Source organism: Carassius auratus, chromosome 19, assembly GCF_003368295.1.
Source record: "Carassius auratus strain Wakin chromosome 19, ASM336829v1, whole genome shotgun sequence".
Lineage (NCBI taxonomy): Eukaryota > Metazoa > Chordata > Actinopteri > Cypriniformes > Cyprinidae > Carassius > Carassius auratus.
This window is the reverse complement of record NC_039261.1, coordinates 27,775,362-27,799,138: the sequence shown is the minus strand read 5'-3', so window position 1 is coordinate 27,799,138 and position 23,777 is coordinate 27,775,362. Positions and strand designations below refer to the sequence as shown.

Below are 23,777 nucleotides of genomic sequence, written 5' to 3'. Positions count from 1 at the left end.
GTGCGTGCACTTTAATCGCTGTAGAGCGCAACGCCATTATGCTAGTGTTTAGCTTAGCACCATTCATCCCTTAGGATCCAAACAGGGATGAATTTAGAAGCCACCAAACACTTCCATAATTTCCATATTTAAAGACATGAGTTAAGTATGGTGACACAGGAAATCGCCACTGTTTATTTTGTGTCACCATAATTACTCGTGTAACTACTCATGTAACCGTCTTTAAATAGGGAAAATATGGAAGTGTTTGGTTTGGCTTCTAAATTCATCCCTGTTTGGATCCTAAGAAATAAATTAATTCAAATTAATTTTAATAAAATATATTTTTATAGGTGCCATTTTATTTATCAATTAGTTTTTCTATTTAGTTTTTTTTTTATTAAAAACTTTTTATTGTACAAAAAAAGTAGAATAAACAATCTTGAAATCATCCCATTTCATATTCCACTTAAGAAAGAAAATAATATGAGTAAATGATGATCAATTTATACCATTCCGACCCAAGTTTCAAAACCGAAACAACAGTTGTTCACAACACTGCTTTAACAAAAAAGTACTATGTAAACTATGTAAACACTATGAATAACATTAATGTTTCAACATTGTTTTTCAATCCAAATAATTGATGTAACACAGTACTGTTCATGAAACAAAGGACAAAGTTTCATGAAAACAGTTCCTCACTAACAGCAATTGTTCGGAAGGCAGCTCATCAAACACGCTGCTTTCTTCCTGAAACAATCTTTGTGTTTGCTGATAAGGAGGGAACCATCAGTTGCCACATTCTACACTATCTAAAACAGGGTACCAGAGAGGAGAATCCAGCCCAGTGTTGCTATAGTAACTGCCCATCAGAGCAGGCCGGGGGTCAGTGGTTGGATGCCGAGGGGAAGAAGCAGCTTTCCATCAATACTGATCGGGGACCGGGCGGTGGGAACGCTGGTACTTTTACAGCGATCCGTCATTATGGACCATAGAGTAGCACACTGGGCCTAATTACAGCCCCTCCTTCAGTCAAGATGGAGAGAAAGGCCAGCGGCACGATGTCTGGGTGACTGCTTTGTTTGCCATTCGCTCACTCTTACACTCACTTGGCTGCTTGCTGTCCCTGGTGCATTCTTCCCATCTTCCTTCTCCTCCACTATCACCGTCCAGAGCACCATCTAACAGTGTCAGGCTTATCGCTTTTCTTTTGTAACTATAAATTCTGCCTTCCATTATCGCTTGATGTCTTCATCGCTCTCTCTCTCTCTCTCCGTCTCGCTCCGAACACATCAGATTAAATCAATTCATATTACGTCCATAATTCAACTTTAACAAATCCATTCAAAGCCAAAACGAACTATTTTCATCAGATTCAATTCCGCTTTGATTACAGTTAAGAGACCCAGACTTTCACAGAATCAATTAAAACACTGTTCAATACTGCTTCAGTTTAGTAATGAAGAAATTAAAGGGATAGTTCGTCTTTAGATGAATATCATTCGTTTTCATGTCATTCCAACCCTGTTTGATTTTCTTTTTTCTGTGTAAACCAAAAACTAAAATAAAGATGATTTAATAAACTTCAGTGTTACTAATAATGGAAAAAACTCTCCTGTGGCAACATTTCTGCAAAATATTATTACGTTGCTTACTGCACGTTTTGCGACGCATACTTGGAATTGGTGCTCTGCATTTAGCCCATCCAAGTGGGCGGGCACACCCGGAGCAGTGGGCAGCTATATCCAGTGTCCAAGGAGCCACTGGGGGTTCAGTGCCTTGAAAGTGACGTGACATTCAGCCAAGTATGGTGACCCATACTCAGAATTCGTGCTCTGCATTTAACCCATCCAAAGTGCACACACACAGAGCAGTGAACACACACACACACACACACTGTGAACACACTGTGAACGCACACCCGGAGCAGTGGGCAGCCATTTATGCTGCGGCGCCTGGGGAGCAGTTGGGGGTTCAATGCCTTGCTCAAGGGCACCTAAGTCGTGGTATTGAAGGTGGAGAGAGAACTGTACATGCACTGCTCCCACCCACCATTCCTGCCGGCCCGGGACTCGAACTCACAACCTTTCGATTGCGAGTCTGAGTCGCTAACCGTTAGGCCACGACTTCTGTTATTCTTATGTATAGGGGTTTTGCTAAAATGCAGGTAGAAGCATGTTTTTCTAACAAGCCTAGTTTTTATCTTCCATTCTGTCTGTTTGTTAATGAGTCAATTTCGTGTGCTTGTCTCACCAATATCCCAGGTGTCTGCATTGCTCTCCACCTCCTTCTTGCCAATGATATACCAGATGCAGGCCATCCAGTGAGCCAACAGTGCAAACATGGACATGAGCAGGGTCAGCACCACCGTACTGTGCTGGGAGTAGCGGTCCATCTTCTGCAGCAGACGCAGGAGCCTCAGCAGGCGTACGGTCTTTAGCAGATGGACCATTGACACCTGGCAGAGGGGAAAGGGGAAACACATTAACTGTCGAGGATTTGCTCTGTATGCAAGTGCATTTGATGGTTGTGAAGGGCACGTGCCTGTGATGTTAAATGAGTGCAATAAATCCAAATCAGTTAAAACCTAATTAACACAACAGAATGGAAGTTCTTAGATTCTATCAATAAAGTACTGCAGTGATACTGTGGTACAGTATAACCATCAAGTCAAAACCATATTCATATAATTGTACTTTTAGCAAGTGAATACAGAGGGAAAATGTACAATAAAACAAACAAAAACATCTCTTAGCATAATTGAATAATGGTGTGACATGCAGGTACAAGCTCTGAGACAACTGGGATTAAAATATTTAAGAGATCATCATTAGACTGAGAGACGTTTGGGCCAATTATGGTGGTATAAAACATCTTTTCTCTCCGCTTCTCTCCGTCTCAGTCATGCAAAACCACATTTTCTCAGGTGAAAGGAAATAAACCGCCCACTAATGAGCAAGACAATAAACCACAAAGAATTTGACTGCAGTTGATGGATACGAAGATTATAAACATACAAACAACAGAGAACAAAGCAAAATTCCTAAGTATGTGTGTTTTTCAGTTTGACAATCATTATCATCCTCTTTTCTGAAGGTTATGTGTTCTCCATTACTGTCAAACTGGAAAAGAACAGTCAAATGTGTCATTCAGGGTTTAAAACAGACAAATAAATCAGTCACAAAAGCCAAAAAATTCCACGGCTTAATTTTAATTCTAAAAACAACAGTCTGCTGATAATGCAAATTACTGTAAATAATGCAATGATTCAAATATATATTCAAATATATATATATACATTACCTTACTAATAGTACATCTTACTTCAACAATAGTGACATGTAAGTACTAGGAACTCAATTAATGCAGTACTGTAAGATCATGCAGTTCATCAGTATTTCTTATTAATTTATCAGTAGATTCACAGTAACATAAAATGTGTAAAACCAAAATTTATATTCAGAAAGTTAATGTTAGACCCTGCAGACATGTTATTCTATACATTCAGCAGGGTGAAGGAATAAATTCCTTTTATGTGTAATGTTTTATGTATTAAAGCAGGTTTAAAGTGAATGAGCAAGTGAGAGTGTTTTAAATAGTCCATATATATTCCATAACCGTAGACTCATTATGACTACATAAAAATAACACTTTGTATTAACCTGAACACGAACTTTCACACATGCACACTACCAGGTCAGTAACAGATGTGCACACACTGCTATTAGATCAGTTTGTCTAGACCTTCAGGCGGTAACTAGTCAGCAATATTCATCACAGACTCTCTTATTATAATCAGACAGACAACCCCTATAAGAACCAAGCCTTTCATGTCCCTGCAGTATTAAATAATAATCCACGTTGTAATGGACACAATCTTTCACTTGACAATCAAATATTAATAAACATCAGGAGATCATGGCCTCAGAAGCAAAACCAATGAACATTAATGTCACTGGAGAAACAAAAAGGCTGAACTTAACAGCTGGTTGAAAATTAGATAAGGAGGGTGAAAATGGAGGTGGATAGGGTAAGGCCACGACAGGGGTTCATATACTGAGCTTTATGTGCATCACTGACTAATACAATCATAACACTCACAATGTGAAGGTGGCTGAAGAGGGAAAGGAAGTGACAGGAGGGATGACAGAGAGTGAAAGGAATGCAATTGAAAGGAACAAAAATGAAAGGAAAGGAGAGGAAAGGATAAAGAGAAGAATAAAAAGAAAGGAATACAAACTATGGAATTTGACCAGGACAGGGAAAGGAAAAGAAAATGAAAGAGAAGAAAATGATGGGGGGGGGGGGGAGTAAATTAATGAACATTGGCTAGGAAAAGGAAATAAGAGGAAAAGGAAACTCAACGGCAAATTGCCAAGAAAGGAAAAGTAAAAAAAAATAAATAAATAAATAAATCAAGGGAAATTAAAGGAAAGGAAAAGAAAGGAAAGGAAAGGAAAGGAAAGGAAAGGAATGGAATGGAAGGGAAAGGAAAGGAAAGGAAAGGAAAGGAAAGGAAAGGAAAGGAAAGGAAAGGAAAGGAAGGAAGGAAAGGAAAGGAAAGGAAAGGAAAGGAAACTGGTCATAATAGAGAAAGGAAATTCAAAAGGTAAAAGGAAAAAAGAAGATAGTACAGGAAAGGAAACTAGCCTCGATAGAAAAAGGAAATCAAAAGAAGAAAGGAGAGGAAAGAAAAAAAAATAGAATAAGAAATGGAAAAGGAAAATAGAAAGGAACAGAAATTGGTCAGGAAAAAAATTAATCAAGGAAAAGAAAAGAAAGTATACGCAAAAATAAAGAAGAAGAAATTAGTGTAAAGAAAAATTAAAAGTAAAAGAATGGAAATTTGGTATGATAGGTAAAGGGGAAAAAAAGACAATTGTAAGAGGAATTGTAAAGGAATGGAAATAGGCCATGAAAAAAAATCAAAGGAGGAAAACAGAGAAGAGTAAAATAAAAGAAAAATTTTTCTTTACTTTTGATGTTTCTCTGTGTGTGTACTCTTGTTTTTGTGACATATCAGGACACAGCTCTGTATAATGACATGGGTATGACACAGGTATTACAAGGAGAGGGTGACTTATGAGGGCATAACCCATGTCCCCATTTTTGAGAAAGTAAAAATGCACAAAGTTTCCTGTGAGGGTTAGGGTTAGGTGTAGGGTTGGTGTAGGGCCATAGAATATACAGTTTCTACAGTATAAAAACCATTACGCCTATGGGAGGTCCCCACTTTTCACAAAAACAAATGTGTGTGTGTGTGTGTGTGTGTGTGTGTGTGTGTGTGTGTGTGTGTGTGTGTTGGTGGGTGTGCGTGTGTGTGTGTGGTGCTGCTGAAGGGCAGTTGTGAAGGGATACCAAAGGAGCAGAGGTGCAATCTGTAATTGGAGCAGATTTAAGGGAACATCTCAGAGACAAAAAGGTCTGTACTAGAGAAACACTCAAGTAGAGTCCACTGCATTTTACTCTCCCTCTCTTAATAAGCCTCAGTGGATTTCAAGCGCTCTTTCGCTGTGTGTTGCCGTACAGAAGGATGCAGGGTTTCATTACTGCATGTCATCACTGTGAGTGATTTTGTGATTTTGCCAGTCTGGATTGGCCAGAAAAGCTGACTGTCTTTTTCTGTGAATTAAAACCAGGAGCCTGTGACCCTTGCCTTTTAGAGGAGTCATCAGAGGCAGTGTCAGCCAATTTTAGAGCCTGTTATACAGTACATCTTTATTTGTACCTGAACCCAGGACCACTCATTAAAAGATCTACATCCATGATGTCATCAAAAGGACTTCAAGGTCCACCCACTCAGGGTCACCCAGCTGCTGCTCAATATTTTGTTTTACACTTAAGGAAGGAAGTGCAAAACAAATCACTGAGATAAATACGGTGCTGAATGTGCTAAAAAAAGATATGTCAGAAACTCATAAACTAGGCATGACTGTTCAAGCAGGCCCAGGTGGAGAACTTTTTTTTTTGCATTTTCTGCAGTTAATCAGAGGAAGCTCTTCTACAGTAAATGTATTTCAACATGGTAAAATGCACTGAAAGTACTTGACTATTATACATTTGCATATTTGGCAGATGCTTTCATCTTACATTGGATTCAAGGCATGCATTTTATCATGCAAGTGCATCTAGCAAGATGATTTCACAGCAATGCATTTAGGTAGAAGTCTGTATGTGTTGCAATATTTTAAAACCACAATAATCTATTAAAATGCATAACCATAACATGACTTGTAGTTTACTTTGAAAAAAAACTTGGTTGAAAATACATCATAATTCCATATAACACATGAACATTTTAGAAATGTTGCAAAAATATGTAAAAAAAAAAAAAAAAATATATATATATATATATATATATATATATATATATATATATATATAAATAAAATAAAAAACTGACACTGGGTTTATAGTGGTGGCATAAATGATTAGAAAACTATTTTTATATGATGTATATTCAATAGCTAAAAATGGTTGTTAAAAAAGTCAGTTGTTTCTATCTTTTGCTACTTTTCCAAACATTAAACAATCCAAACATCCAATAAGATTTTTGTTTGCACAAGTCTGACAACAGCCAGTGCTCTACACAGAGATCCGATTTCATCACCATCCAGTCTGTCTGGAATGACATGAAGAAACAGAACAAACTGAGACAGACTAAATCCAGAAGAACTGTGGCGACATCTCCAAGATGCATCAAAAGACTTGTCTCCAATGCTACCTGAAAACGTATGTGCAAGTACACCTAGGGAAAAAGCTGCTTTAAACACAAAGGATGGTCACACCAGATGCTGATTTCATTTAGTTAATGTAAGTTAAATGATAAATCAAATCTATTCATGACATTGTTTTTGACAGCATCCCCATTTTGCAGCATTTTTACACAAGTACTGTACCTAAAGCTTTCAACAGTACTGTAGCATTGCAGATAGGTTTCTCGAAGCATCTTGGAGACGTTGCCACAGTTCTTCTCAGTTTGTTCTGTTTCTTCATGTCATTCCAGACAGACTGGATGATGATGAGATCAGAACTCTTTGTGGTGCACTGGCTATTGTCAGACTTGCGCAAACAAAACTCTCAATGGATTATTACAATTAATGGCAAAATGGATATCTGGAAATGTAAACTGTTATTTCCTACTGACACACATCCAGCAAAAGATAAGAAAATAGCTGACTGAAAACTATTTTCAGCTGGTGAAAATGCTAGTGTTCTAATAATTTTGGCCACCACTGTATATTGGCTGATGTGTTATATATTGAATAGTTCATGCTAACTTTTACTATTTTTAATTTTGATAAACTTCAAGTAAATGTATATGGAAACAAAATATGGAAATATATTGGCTGCCATTTTATATATTTAATTGTCTTTGCTGATTTTTACTATTTTTAATTTAGATAACATTTAAGTAAGAGTTATATGGCAACAAAAGTAATCTTAAAAACATATATATATATATGTAATTTTTCTGCAGGCACAGATTCTGTGTGGATCTGCTTTTTCTGCAAAATCATGCAAATGTAATACATTCAAAATGCATTCGAAAGCCCAGAACTTCACACTGATTTTTTGTCCCTGATACATAGTTTTAATCTATGCATTACTCACCACGCTGACTTTGAAAGCATAAAGGAGATCAAAGGGCAGAGCTGCAACAAGGTCGATGATGAACCAGGTGGTCAGGTAATGGATGCAGATCTGCCGCGCATCGAAGATCACCTGCCCCGACTTACTCACGTACGTAGTGCGGAAACTGAACACGATATCTGGTGAAGCAACAGACAGAGTAGAGTCAGCGTCTTTACAAAATACTCCATCAGCATTTGGAGCATGTCCACTGAAGCATTCAAAACAGCAAAAATGCTTTTCTGCTAGCTATATATCAAGCTGGCTGTTATCGCAGACTAACAATAGGAAAATGAAAAATTAATGCGTCCAAATCTGAACACCGGGTGCTCTAAATAGAGGCATTACCAGAGTCACAAAGCCAAACCAAAGTTCAGGAACAGTGTTAAAATACATTATAGTTCATCCTGCTATTGTATTACACTGAAATCAGTAACACGTTTCATTCATATTGTCATTCAGATTTAAATCACATGGGATCAACATCCTTTACTCTTAAATTGTGAACAATCTGTCAACAGAAACATCTATTTAAGCTCAAAGATCAAAGATGTTGGAAATATAAATAACAGTGCAATTTGAGGAGCACAGCATGTGTGTTGCTTGAAAGAGTTCAGGATTCAGTCATGGAGAGAAACTCAAATGTCAAACCTCTTAAAGAATATTATTGGTTTCTGTACAAATTGCCTTTTTAATTCATACAATGCAATTACATTTTTTCTAAATAGCAGGAAAATAAAGGAAAAAGATATGTTGCCCTGTGGCAGTGCTGTACCACAGAGAGTTAATGGAAGATGTCAAAGAGCCTGAAATTGATTTAAAGACCTGATTAGAATCATGTGTAAAGACATACATGTGATAGAACAAAGATAATGTCATAAATCAAAATCAGGCTCACAGTGGAAAAACATACTACATAATTGACCGATTTAACATAATGTCAAAGATCAAAATTCTCTTACCAATGATGAAAAGAATCTCGACGGCAATATCAGTGACAGTGGTGCTACGTGTCAAGTCCTGATCACCAATAAAACAAACATTATACGGCACCGTCACAGCCACATAGAATGTAGCCAGAAGGATCAGCCAATCCCAGCCGGCCTTGAAGGTGCTGAAGTGGAGAAGAATGAATTTGGACTTCTTGGCATCAGCGACTTTATATTCAGGAAGAGCAGGTGGATCACCAAAAACATTCTAGATAGAGCGAGAACAATTCTGGTAAAGTCACTGGTTCTGTTTTGTCTTTCAGTTTCTGTATTTTTCTCTTCCCTTAATATTTGAATGGTCTCACCTTGTTAAGTTTGATTTTACTTTGTTTGTGACGGTTATGCAGGTGTCCTGAAATATGGTAGAGAACTGTGCTAGATCGCAGCCGAGTGGAGCCAAACGGAGACCCGCCCTTGGCCTTCTCGCGCCGGCACTCTGAGGAAAGGTTGGACTGTTGTTATGAAAGTTAAGGGCAATGTTGGATACAATCCATCAAGAAACAAAACCACACTGCACAAAATACTTTTTGATTAATTCATAAAGACACCAACACCAGAGGACACAGTAAGCAGATTCCTATGGGACTGAGGTTGTTGTATATCCTGTTTTTGCATGTCTTTTTACTTATTTAAAATAAAATAAGTAAAATTAATGAAATGAAAAACACTGTAATAACTTAAGCTTTGCAGCATTACATTGACTAAAGCTGGTATTGGTACGATGCTTGAAATAACAAGCAAGGTACATGGTCAAGTATCTATGAAAACATCTGTGGCCATCATCCCCTAAAATCTTGAATTCCCGCTCCAAAAATGTTATGTACACAGAAAAATAATTGCATTGGTTTGGATGAAAGTGTATAATTCAGAGAGTGGTTTTTGTTGCTTGGCGAAGAAAAAGACTTTTCATCAATACTACCATGCATTGAGGGTGGTTTTATTCAAAGTGGCCTGTTTTTCTTCTATTGCCCTCCATACCGCTGTTATACAAAAGCTGATGTGACACAAGAATAACTTCCTTTCTGCTGGTGACCTGCTTTACACCAGTGGTTTCCTCTGGTTGGGGCTCTGCTGTTCTCATTCCCATGTTGAACAGTTACTGTTAAATACTGCAGTAGATTCATTTGATTTAGTCTTTGAGGTCTTGAACTAAACCAGTTAGATAAGAGGACATCCTAGACTGGAGATGTAAGTCCACATGAAATGGTTTAACAAATGCGGGTTTATTTCCAGTGTTGATGCATTTCCTAAGTACAAAAGTGTTTTAGCATAGATTGTTTTAAGAAGCCAAACATCTGAAAATCCAAAACTTTGCTGCTGAAAATAACAAAACAAAACAAAAAACACTATGGATTACTATAACCTGAACAACCCAACCTTCAAACAAACCCCCCGAAACATTGCTGCCAAATTGCAGAAAACAAAATTAAATTAGCTGAAATCAGCTTTAAGTGCCTGCTGCACTCATGGTATGACAGCAAAGTTCCTTGATTATTAAGCCAGAATGAGAGTATAGTTCCTAGCCATATCATCAACTTTTCTTTTTCCATCGGTCTTAGTACATGATGCTGACTACAGAAGAGTCAAGTTATAAAATGGAAAAATATCGAAACTCTTTGATCATTTTTGAGTGAGATGCTAATGGTCTAATCAGATGATCATTGCTAAGTTTAGCTAAAAAAAGTGCTACAGCCAGACCTGGAGATCGGCTGAATGGATTAAAAAACAGTAAAACACAACTGTTTAACTCTATGGGGAGTTGGAAAATGAGCCTATTTTCAAAAATAGTGGAGTGTTCCTTTAAACTAATGCAAACTACAACAAACACATCTTATACTTATTCAGAGAAATAATTATTCTCAGTGACAGCGTTTGTGCGACTGTGTTTGGACTATGCAAATAAGTTTCACAGGAGGAAAAAAGGGTGGGACACGCCATGTTCCCCCACACTGATAGAAACAGCCAATCACTGCAGGGAAATGGAGAAGCGCCAGATTGCAATCTCCTCCTCATCAGAAAGGGATTGAGGTACCTTCCCAAAAGACACTCCTTGTTCTGAGTCTCCGGCCTGTTTTAGGGAAGGCAGCAACAGACACAACTACTCGGAGCCTGTGGCCCACTACAGGGGACGGCAACCGATGCCTCCATTCTGAGTCTGAGTCCTGCGAAGGATGGGACACTAACAGATCAACAAGTTCTAAGTCTAAGTCCTGAAAGAGAATGACACTAACAGAAACACAGAAGTTCTGAGTCAGCCCTGCAGTGAGACAATTAAATATCAACCTCCGTTCTGAGTCTTTCATCCAGAGAGACTGGAATAGATACCCATTCTGAGTCTCAGTCCTGCAAGGAAAGGGACAGCAACAGAAACAACCCGTTCTGAGTCTCTAGCCCAGAGAGGCAGAAGACACAGACATTTGCAACAAGGTTAAGCTCCGGTGAGCAAACCTTCACTTCAAGCTACTTTTGCTTGCGTATTCAGGCCGTATTAAAAGACCATAATGCACTTCCAGGGCCACATCTGTGTGTTCCAGATCTCAGGACCCTTTGGTGCTCCAGGAGATCAGCATTAGGGCTGCATGATTAATCAAAATTAAATTGCAAAGGCGATAAATCAAGATTACGCAGAAGCTGCAATTGTCATGCATATCTTTCAGTGAAGCACGGTTCTGTGATTAGCAGTAAATCTCCATCTGAAGGCCAGAGGGCGCTCTCGCGATGAAACTCCAAATACACCGCAAGGCAAACCCAGGAAATGCCTATAGTGGCTGCTGAATATATGGTTTATCTGAGTTTGCTTATTATAATTTTTATTTATAATAAAGTATATAATAATGCAATGCTAACTGACACATTACCACTGCTTAAAACAGCAGGTTTTATTTCAAACACTCATCTACCATTATTAAATGTGGTATTTTCATGTGCTTTCAGATGGAGCAGCATTTACTACACAGAGCCGTAGTTCACTGACAAGCTACGCAAAGAGCTTTTTTTATAAATGCAAAATGATTTCTTCGATTTTATAATAACATGATTAAATCGTCTGCTCCATCTGAAAGCACGTGTTGGAGATTTACTATGAGATATGCATGGCAATCACATTCGCTATATCGTGCAGCTCTAATCAGCATCCTACAATGCTTCATGTTCAAGACTGTTGAATCGGATTCCTGCTCCTTTCCCCACTGCACTGTAACCAGCACAACCAGTGGATGAAGTCACTGTCATCGCTCACTCAACCACAGAGAACGGAACTATCACTTATCAAAACCTCTTCCAGAGACCTTGGCATTGTTGTATATTATCATTGTTTGATTTTTCTAATTTGCATTAGACGTTAATATAGCTGATTGCAGTTGATAACAAATTATCTTTCACATATTTGTTTGATGCATAATAAGGTTCTTCACTTTATTTGTTTCAGAGTAGCAACAGTTTATCTTCCAAATAAAGTAGCTCTGACATAGCAACACCCAACATAATCACTTGCAATTTATGCATCTAATGCACTCTATTCATTTTACGTTTATGGTATTTATTCAGCAGTTGTTGATTACTCTTGTCTATCAGTTGTGTCTTTCTTGTGTTGATGATACAGAAAGAGGTTCTTCAAGTTAGGGATCCCACCAATATTTCATATGTGATGTACTCATAACCACACCTCAGGTGACACATGATCCGAATACCATAATGTCATTGGTGACATGAGTACCCATCACTATAATATTTCACCTCCCTAGGTTGGCGAAAGCAAATTCACTGCATAATCAACATACAGAATGTTTTGACTGTGCTAGTTCTTGTTGGAAGCAAAAACAAAAATGAAACAGACAAAAAGTGCCAGCAGGAATACTGTAGTGCAATGGTTACACTGTTAGACACAGAGATAAAAACGTATGAAATGTGTGGAGTCTCTGTGGATATTGACCATTATGGTATGTGTGTGTATGTGTGTGTGTGTGTGTGTGTGTACGAATGTGTAGTATGTAGCATTTTTAAATCAACCAGCTGTGGAAACAAGCAGACAGCCAGGCTGCCAGTCTCGATCGCCGAGGGCAACAGGGGAAAAATGTCACTCATTGCAACCCTGCCGAACAAGGTACCAAGGGAAACCAAAGCAGGAGGGTTAAAGGACTGAAGGGATGGAGCGATAGCCAGACAGAGAGAGAAACGTGGATAGAGAAAGAGATGAAGGGCTAGGAAGTGAGAGAGAAAGCTGGGAAGCTGGTTATTAGAGAGGGATAGAGATCACTTTTGCCTGCAGGGCCTGAGGAGGAGAGGGGCGACAAAAACTCATCCATAAAAGGCTGCAGTCAGCAGGGAGACCAGCAGCATAACACTTATTACAGATCCTAATAAATGTACTCCCAATTTACTAGCAGCACAGGTCACGAGGAACACAGAGAAGGAGGGTAGAGAGAGAAAGGAACAAAAGGCAAAAGTGTGAAAAGAAAAATCGAGGAGGACAGACACAGTTGCACTGGGTTTCTTTTGGTGCTTGAGGCCAATACCTGATCTGGATTCGGTCACACAATAAACAGTTTTTTATCCCGCCTCACCTTAACGAGACAAGCACAAATGGGATCATATGAGGGTTTTTCTTACACGGCTGACACATTTGGCCCTGTGGACTGTGAAATAAAATCCCTTAATACACATTTTTTAACTCTCACTAGTTTAATTTGTCTAGCAAAAATCTTCATGTATATACATGAACTGTCATTTTTTAACCCCTTATCCCCTTAACTGTCACTCACATTTTTGAACATAGACTTTATAGTGCACAATCCAAATTTTTTTTAATTCATGAAGGAAAACATTTTGTATCATGATACTGATGTACCATTTACATGTTAATGCAATGTCTGATTTTGAAATGGGTGAAGTAAATGTAGGCGTCCCGTATACGGGACAGGGTGACAAATAAAGGGTTGCTATTTTCTCAACAACTTATATTGTGGGTTGTATTTAACAGCATTCTGCAGCAGAAATTGTGTTTAAAAAAAATTGTGGATAATTTCATAAAAATACAGCTTAACTGAAATTGAAGCATAATAAAAATATTTACCTTATTTTTCCACACATGGTTCATGATTATGCTGGAACACTGCTGTTTCCATGGCAAAAAGTACACTACATTTTGATCATTCATATTTTGATTACAAATTTTAAGATTTAGTCTTTTTTCCGCTTTTAATTTTTAGGAAATGTCTGGGAACAATACAATTATATAAAAAACAACATGCACACACATAAACCCATTCATCGTGTACAAACCTCCTTTCTTCTCCTCAAGTATAGATTTGGCTTTGGTGTCAGTGATGTCTTTAAAAGAGGCAAGGAAGAGGACCACATCTCCCTTCTCATTCTTGATAGGCACAATATCCAGCAGACACCAGAACACACTACCTGCAGTGGAATTGAGAAAGGCAAAATGCATAAACACATACATAGACAGTAAGAGACATTCACACAGTAAAACACGTCAATGAGGAAAGTCACACTGAAGAGCTATGGCTACCTGATTAAAACTAGTTAATTTAGTTGTTCCCACAGGAAGCACATTTTTAGTGTACTTGGCAATACATTACTTCCAGTTTATTTAAAATGTTAAAAAACCTGAAACAAAAAAGAGCAGTCCATCCAAAAAGAGCGGAACCATTATGGTATTCAATTCCCATGTAGGTGTGTGCGTGAATGCTTGTTTGTCTGTGAGTATTGAGTGGTGTGGGTGTATGTGTGCGACAGGGCATTTATATGTGTATTTAGCTAATATGCGTCTGTGTGTGTGTGTGTGTGTGTGTTTGTCTCTCCACCAGTAGCCGTTACTGGAAGCCTCTAGGGGAATTCCGTCTGACTGCTCACAGCTGGCGAAGTCTTTGTCAAATCTCTCATTTCCTCACGAAAAAGCCTCACCATTATGGAGAAGAAAAAGGGGCTGAAATAATAACGCTCTCTAGAACAAGTGTGCTGGAGATGTTCCATTCAATACAGAACAAAGGGGGAGAGGAGAATGAGCACGAGGAAAAGATAGGGAGGTGTTAAAACGCCACACCATCATTTAAAGATGTACTGTAAGACCTTAGCAAACGAAATACAAATATTTGTAAAATGTAATGTAATATAATAAAGTATAATACATATTGTAATGTATTACAATGAGCAAGAGGAAGTGGTGTAATAAAGTACTAAAAAAACACAGATTTGTTTGAAGATGTATACGAATATAATATAATACAGACATGCATAAACTGAGTCACCACTGATAAGCTACTACTAAATATTATAGGAACATTAGTTTTCTGTAAAGATGCTTTGCAATGATTTATATCATAAAAAGCACTATACAAATAAAATTGAATTGACCTGAATGTACTGCAGTGGTACCATAATGAATACCATATTTATAAACCATTGTGTGTACATATTACTTAAATGTACAGTACTTCATTGGACACAGTGGTACCACTATAACACCCACACAAAAATAGTACTATGGTACATTTTAGTTACTAATCCAGCAAAAGGTAAAGAACATTCATTTTGACTCATCTCAAATCTCAAAATGTACCATTTCACAGAAAAATAACCTGTGGAAGGGAGTGAGATATACCATATTAAGGAAAATTAATCTTAAAATTTGCATTTTAAGGATTGACAGTGTGGTGTATGAAATCCATTTCAATGTCGTCGTAAATTCCACAAATAAATCTGCGCACCTGCTGGACTTTAGTTTGTAATCCGACTTTAGAGTCTCTCTGGTGCTTCTGGCCAACCAGCTCTAATAAAACCATCTGCTTCTAACAATGGCTAGAGATTTCACTTGCGAGGTGTGTTGTAATATCTCCTTGTGCTATTACTAGTGATGGACCACACAACTTTCCATGCATTATTACTGGAATCCTTTAAACGGTGGAACTGCTACTAAAAGTTTTAGAGATGGCAAAATTCCCAAGATCAACGCAAATGAAACTCAACCTGACACTTCTAGCATTTGTCAAAATGCATTACATTGTGTGTTTTTACATGTAGAACAAACTTTGCAGCAACATCACCGAGGACTTTTTTCTTCTCACCATTCTTTTTGTAGAACATTATCTCCTCTTTGAGCTCGCTACGTTCCTCAAGCGCAGAATCCACGTGAAGAATGATGTGCTCGCTGGTCTCTGGCCCATACAGAAACTTGCATGCGCAGCTCTGCTGCATGACCTCAGTTCGGGCAAATCCAGTAAGCTCACAGAATCCATCCGAGCAGTACACGATCGGGAAGCCTTTGGACACTTGTGCATTGGCCAGAATGAAGTTGCTGTCTGTTAGAAACACAACAATAAGCATAGATTTTAGCTTACTAATGTTTATTGTTACTGTTTATTCCTTATTAAATTTTAACCACATGCTCCCATAGGATTTTAGCTTGCTGTTTTACTACAGGCCATGTTGGAATACATTTCTTGTTACAGAATAGAGACAAATCAGGTACAAAAATGCCCTGTTATGTTCACTAAACCACAGTTGTCTCTTATCTGTTCACTCTTTTACAGTACCTTTAAATCTCTTGAAACAAAACTTTCTGAAGTCTAAATCATTTCAAGCAAGCTGAAGCTGATGCATAAACGACTGAATACTTGAAATTGATGCTGAATATACAACAATGCTGTAATGCTTCCATCCATCAATTTCACTACCCAAAAAAGTGCTTTGTAAACTACAAATAATCTAAAATACAGCAGGATTCTTAGATTTTTAGAAAATGTTAAAGTTTACAGTTTAATTTACAATTGAACAGTTAAGTAAACTGTTAGTCTAAGTTTGTGTAAGTTAGTTTGGTTAATTTTTTTCTTTCTAATTTAATTGGTTAATTCAGTTACGTTTTATGACTTCACTGGATCATGTCTCTAAAGCATTATAAGTCACATGACCTTGCATGATATGCCTTAGACAGAAAGCTTTAGCTGCTCTTCATGTGAAAAGGCTTTGTTTTGATGTTATTACATAACCAATTTCCTGCCTGGATAATTTTTTGGTATTCTGACTTGTTTTATTGTTTTACCCTGTCATAGTGTCAAAACAGATTAATAGCATCCATGCATTATAAATGAATACAACAACGCTGCCTTGTAGACGTTTCTCGAAGGACAGCCTTCGCAAGCCTCATCTCTGAATCCCCAGACTGACAAGCACAAGCATTATTAAACACTGCCATTTATGAGAAGCGTTCACATGGCGAGGAGACAGACATTTGGGCCTGAACAACTTTACTGAGATTTGTTCTGCTCACATAAGCAAAAGTAAAGTTAGGCACTCATTTATAACACTGTACGTGTTGGGGGGTCAGACCCAGAGAGATATGAGAAGAGGGACGGTGAGAGAGAAATAACAGCAAAAAAGGAAAATCTAAATGGCAGGGAAAAGAATGCTGCTGAGAGAGACAGAAAGAGGAAAGGTATAGGAAGTAAAGTAAAGAAATAGAGTAACGATTCATAAATGCATAAAACCAGTTAGACAGCAGAATGAACTGTGAAACGTTCTTTATCGGTGCCAAACAGTCAATGACCAAAAATTGCAAAAATCAAGCACTAAATAAATGGGATTTTCTTAAAGGGGCACATTCCCTTTTAATACATTTACTCCACACAAACATGAACATTCTGTCATCATTAACTCACCCACATGTTGTTCCAAATCTGTATGACTTTTCTTTCTTCTGTGGAGCACAAAAGAAGATATTTTGAATAATGTTTTGGTTCCCTTTGTATGGACAAAAAATAGAAGTCAATGGGAACTAAAAATGTTTGGTTATCAGTATTCTTAAAAAATGTCTTTATTTGTGTTCAGCACAATACAGAAAGTCATACAGATTTGGAACAATGTGGGTGAGTTAAAGATTTTTGATCACTAATGATCTTCAATAATCTTTCGTTTTTGGGTGAATGAGCGCATTTCAGAAAGTTGCTGTGCACATGTAACAAAAGCAAAGATACACAAACTCTCCAGTATAAAACTTCAAGTATTTGTTTAATATATTAACTTGACATAATTCTCTGAGATCTACAGAATCCCAGAGATTCCTCCTCTACTATTACGAACACTAAAATCAAAGCAATATGCTTTTTCTATAACATATTTCAGTTTTTGCAAGCTGAATTAATAGTAGTCCAAATGCATAATATTGTGCATTATAAAAAGGAAAAGGAAAATAATTATGGGCTTATCAATATTTTTAATGACAGAATTTCAATAACAGAATTAAACTGTGGATATTTTTTTTTATTATTGATCAAACCGACAATGTCAAAAAGTGATTTAATAAAAAAGAATCTTCCTCCATTTTAATTTTAGCAAATACATTACAAGCAGATGCATTTTAGGACATCTCTCACAAAATTTATTTGTGAAGAAATGTGACTATTACCAGATTTAACAGGTGAAATTGTCAGGATCTTTATTAAAACACTGTAACTCTTATGATCATTTTCATGGGTGTGGCTCCCAGTTTATGAAAAAAAAATTTCAGGCACAACTTAGGCACAAGGCAGATACTGTAATTCCTATCTACTCTAATTCATAAGAGTGTGGACATAACAGTGTTATTTTAGTATCAGTGAGCAACCGTTAGTTTCATTACAAAATTGAATTTAAAATCAAATTTTTGTTATCAGGTTACACTGAAGATTAGAAATGTTACCTTGGCAACTAGCACAATTTTTTTTCAGTTAATATTTATATTATTTTAGGAAACAATAATGTTTTTGTTTTTTCCAATGATTTTAATTTTAGTTAACTATAATAACCCAGGCTCAAAACAGAAGAATTTCCTTCTGTTATCCTGCATAGCCTGTTATTTGTACGCCCATCTGATGTGGCTTTGATTAAGCACTGTGACAGAATCAACAGAGCAAAAACATACAAAAATAATGACTGAAAACAGTTTCTAGGAATATTTTCACAATCACTGACATTGATGCATACCAAATTGGCCTTACTAGCCATACTGGTTCTGCAGTCTAAAGATGACAGCACATCCCAGAAGAGAAATCTCTCTCTCTTACTGTCCATCTACTCACTCCCAGGTCATAACCTTTCGGCCAGCTATACCACAACAGCTGAAAATACTGTACCTACTTGTTCATTCAAAACTGGGGCTGGGTGTTTGTCTATATCTAAGCATATCTAAGCATATTTGTGTTTTATCTAAATATATGCATACAGTGTATATGTTTGCTGTTCAAAATGCATCTTTATCCTATCCCCAGACATGTTTTCATGTGTGCACTGTCACAGACAGCATGTACAAGCAAAAAATAAAAATTAATATTCATATATATTCATATATATATATTTATCTTCTCTCATTTCCATAACAGACCTCATGTGGTTTACTCTGTCAGTTTTTGTTTAATTGGACAGATTGAATCCAGACTGTAAAAACTGGGTGTGTGTGTGTTTATCAAAGAAACTGCATATCTACTCTGAAAAACATGTAAAAAAGATGGAGGGGAAAAAGGGGGTGAGGCAGGAGAGAGAGGGGGAATGTCCACATTTCTCGTCTGCCCCAGATTGTCGTATAAAACACACACACTTCTTCCTTCTGTCCCCCTCTTGTGGGTCTATGTCCCAAACAGGAACACCTGAGAGCTATTTAAAGAGGCAGTATGATTAGTGAGGGGAGGAAGAACGCAAGGAAAAGAGAAATGGAGAGAACAACTGCTTGAGATCGAGGGAGAGATGTTTGAGGGAGGGAATGGCAGGACAGATGCTGGAACCTTCTATTGCAATGCAGTCTTGCATTTGAAGCATCTTTTTGCATTAAACAGAGACTCAAGGTGGGCTGAGTATGGCTACGTACACTGGATGTGAGATTTACATGAATGACTCTAGTCTATGAGAAACACGAACTGAACACTGTTACTATAATACCTGTATTCTTCCTGCAGTAAATAGTATGTTTTATTAGCATGCAATTTTACTGTCTCAATGTGCATTATCACACTACATGAACTACAATGTGCTAAACCTGACCTTTCATGGACTAAATTCTGTGACATCAATAGTTCAAGATGTAATTTCTGCATCACTACTGGCACAAAATAAAATTGCAAAAAAGATGACTTAAAGGGACATTCTTGTCACGATCATCAGCTGGAGTACCCATGAACTCCAGTAGAGGGCACTCTACTCAAGACTCTTGTATTTGGTGTCCATTTCCATTCCCTACTCCCTTTCCCATAATCCTGTGCTAAGGTCTAATCACCACCAGGTGTTCCCCATTACCACCCCCTTATATATACTGTGTTTAGACTCTTAAAGATTGCGAAGTCTTGTTTAGTTCTGTCTGGCATGGAGTTTTCCATGTGTTTTTTTTCCTTCCGTGTCTGATCTTGGATTGTTTATAGCGACTGTGATTCTCTGCTGCCTGCCCCGACCTCTGCTTGTTACTGTTTCTGATTTTGGATATCCCATGACATACCTGACGCTGTTTTATGATTTCTGCCTGTTTGACTATTCTCGATAATAAACTACTGCATATGGATCCGAACGTCTCTGACTACTTGTTACAATTCCACCCTAAAAATAGAAATTATGTCAATATTTACTGAACCTTAAATCATTCCAAACCGGCTGTCAAAAAGTACACAAATAGAAGATTTCAGTGGGTTTTGCCTGTACAATGAAAGTCAATTAATTTAATTTTGTCAATTGTGCGCTTCAGCACAGTTTAAAAAAATCACTCATAGTATTTCAGTTTAAAAGAAAATAAGTAAAAAACTGCCATTTTCATTTTCCAAAATCATAACTAGACATTTAATCCGAATAATGAATAATGAATTAAATCCGATGATAGCTATGCATTGTTTTCACTGCATACCACATACTGATTAACATTCTATTTGTAAAAAACAACAGACAGCAAGTGTACAGTATTCACTGCACAGTACACAATAAGCTGTACACGAGTATTCTAAGTGTAGGACACATCCTTCAAACTCTTAAGGTTTAGAGAGCTTATGATTAAGTATGTTTTTAGCTCAGCCTTGATTTTGCTGGCTTGAGATCTTGACTGTCTTTTTGTTCTGAATCCTATTTCCTTGAAAGAATGCATTGTATAATGCATCTTGTATAATGTCTTGCACTGACATCTGAGAACAGGTTTGAGCACAGATAAAGGATAAAACTTTCAACTTCTTCACTGATATGAACTAAGTATGTTTTTATGTATAATAGACTCCTGAATCTCAGTAAAAACTACCATTTTAAATACTCCAGGCTAATGAGCTCTACTGGCATGATGGATCTGACAAGAAAGTAAACACACTCATTTAAAACCATCTGCATATGGTGCTAAAATCCTTTCAGCAATGTGCGAAGCAGCAATAGGAAGAGTATGAAATGGCTCCATCGTATCTAATCATTTCAACCTTTTTATTTCACTAATCTGCTGTGGTTACATAATCTTTTGTCACCGTTTTAGCAGGGCCCTTCAAATTTAGTTTCAATTCATGCCAGAGCACACACAAATATTCTCTGAATGTTAATAAGACAAAGGAAAATGGCAAGGTCTGAAAGTCTAGACAGCCACGATCCCAGAATTCCATTCTAGGAGACTCTGAAACAGTGAGCGAGAGTTCTATCTGTATTCTTGTCTGATCCATGTAGACAACCCTGCTGAAATTGCAGAGTGCATCCTCATGGTGCCCTCTTTCCACCATCCAATAATGTTAACCTATAATATGCAAAGGTAAAAGACCATGTTCTGCTGCTTCATTTCTCTGCATGCTTTCTTTAGCCCGTCCATCTTTTTTGTTTTCCCTCTCAGGATTCCAGTCCCTCTCTCTTTTCCCTAATGATGACTGATGAGCTCAGTTCCAGCTCTGTGTGAAGTTCAGTGAACAACAGAAAAACAGCACACTGACATCTCTATCCCAAGTCCAGACAACAGACACGCACTGTTCTCCTATTCTAGAGCCTCAATTTTACTGTCTTTCAGACCTGCAGATCTGTTCCAAACTAAAGAGGTGCAGCAGACATGCCAATTTCCTTATTTTGTTCCTGATATGTGTTGAGTTTGCTGGCAATGTGATTATGCATTACATGCAAGAGTGTACCACTTGAAATATCTCCATTACCTGACTTGGGTGTCTAACCCTGCGCTTCGTAATTTTACGAAGCATCTACTTGAAATGTTCTTTTAAAAGGACTCATCCAAAATTACTCTAAATTACTCTTTCATAGCTAACCACACTCTCTCCTTTTCTTTGGGTACACACAACTGCAAACACACGCAACTGGCACACACACACTGCTTTACTGTAATTACCCACCATATGCTGTCCTGACAGGTATCTGTGTGAAAAGAGTATTTTGGAGTCTTTCGTCTTGATGGAATATTAACGCATAACAGCAAGCACACACATTAGGAAGCTGCAGAGGAGAGTTTAACACATGTATAGCTTCTCTTGACAAAAACAAGTCAGCAGACTTTCTCATGTAACTTGGAAGTTGCTCAAGATTATTAATTAAAGGGTGTAATTAGTGTTGCTTGCTAAGGAAAGCACATTTCTATTTATCATACATAAGGTTAGCTATTTTTAAAAACTCTGAACCCAATTATTAAAGGGATAGTTTAATCAAAAAAAATAAGAAAACTGTCATCATTTATTCACCCTTGTATCATTTAAAACATGCATGACTTTCTTTGTTTTGAGCAAGAAAAATAAGTTATTTGTCCATATAATGAAAGGTAAATGAATAGTTCACCCCAGGACATTTGTCTTCATCCAAACAGAATTGGAGAAATTTAGCATTGCATAATCACTTGCTCACCAGTGGATCCTCTACAGTGAATGGGACCATCAGAATCGAAACAGCCGATAAAAACATCAATCCACATGACTCTAGTCCTTCATGTGAATTGAAAAGCTGTAAGTTTATCAGAAACAAATTCATCATGGAATTTTAACTTTTAACTGTCATTCTGGCCAAAATATCCATAATCCTTAATTATGCATCCTCCAGTGAAAACATCCATTTACTGTTGTTCTTGCACATAAAAATCACCCAACATATTTGTTTAGAACTGTTTTTGCTTGTAGACAGTGCTTTATCTGTGTAGATTTCTTTCCTGATTCAAACATCATGACTTTTTCATTGGAGAAAGCATCTTTAGGGATTATGAATTCATATTTTAGTTGGAAGCAATGGTTTGAAGTTAAAACACCTTAAAGATGAATTTGTTTATTACAAACATTCAGCATTTTCAGTGTTGTGGATTACTTGCCACAATGAGAGCCCAAACAGCTGATAAAAAAACATCACAATAATCCATATTTTCATGTTTTATGTTTGGACTCTAATTCCGATGGTACCCATTTACTTCAGAGAATCCATTGATGAGCAAGTGATGTAATGCTAAATTTCTCCATATCTGTTCTGATGAACAAACAAACCCATTAACATCCTGAACGACATGAGGGTGAGAAAATGTACAGCTAATTTTGGGTGAACTATTGCTTTAATGGGGTGCCATGTTGTTTTGGACCATAGTGACTGTGATTGGATTGGTAAAAACTATTGAAACAGTCTTTAAAATATATGCAAAATACTTCAGATTGTTTAAGATAGGTCTAATTTATAATTTACAACAGGCATATGATACTAATGGCAAAAACATAGAGATGAGAGTTACACAGAGACCACATAGCAACCACCTGGAACATGACAGCAATCACCCTGAATATCTTGAAAACCCTGAAAACTTTTGCATTGTAGTGGCCAATTTTGTATGGACTAGCATAACATTTTCCTCACAAATGATTTGGCTTTGTACAGCACATACAAAATAAAAACTGGCAACGCATTTCTGATGCATGCTCTTTCATTTGTGTCTGTAATGTAATAAACACAACATCCATACACCATTAAAAAAACAAAATTCAACCTCTTTGTTAACGCTCTCCACATGTATCATTTTTGGACAGCCACCATGGATGTCGCCTAATGGGAAGTTCTCTGTTATCGCCCCCTGTGTCATTGTTGTAATTTTCCTTCCAATATGACAGGAGCTATTTCCAACCATTCCTGTGCTATTCTCAGCTATGTTACCTGTGGCAGCCCAAGGTGTGACAACCGTACAGGTAGTCTCCCCTGAAGGACAAACCATAGTCACATGGTTAC

The 23,777-nt window shown here is 37.4% G+C and overlaps 1 protein-coding gene across 1 annotated transcript in view; it reads right to left on the bottom strand.

Annotated features, from left to right (window-relative positions):
* The window catches only part of LOC113120090 (potassium voltage-gated channel subfamily H member 8-like), a 44,344-nt gene that overhangs the window by 17,384 nt on the left and 3,183 nt on the right, over positions 1–23,777 (bottom strand). The window contains exons 2-7 of the mRNA XM_026289964.1: positions 15,683–15,916; positions 13,884–14,015; positions 8,909–9,039; positions 8,577–8,811; positions 7,597–7,754; positions 2,236–2,440 (exon numbers count right to left, since the gene is read on the bottom strand). Coding sequence (XP_026145749.1) covers positions 2,236–2,440; positions 7,597–7,754; positions 8,577–8,811; positions 8,909–9,039; positions 13,884–14,015; positions 15,683–15,916 — 1,095 coding nt within the window. The remainder of the gene's footprint in view (positions 1–2,235; positions 2,441–7,596; positions 7,755–8,576; positions 8,812–8,908; positions 9,040–13,883; positions 14,016–15,682; positions 15,917–23,777) is intronic.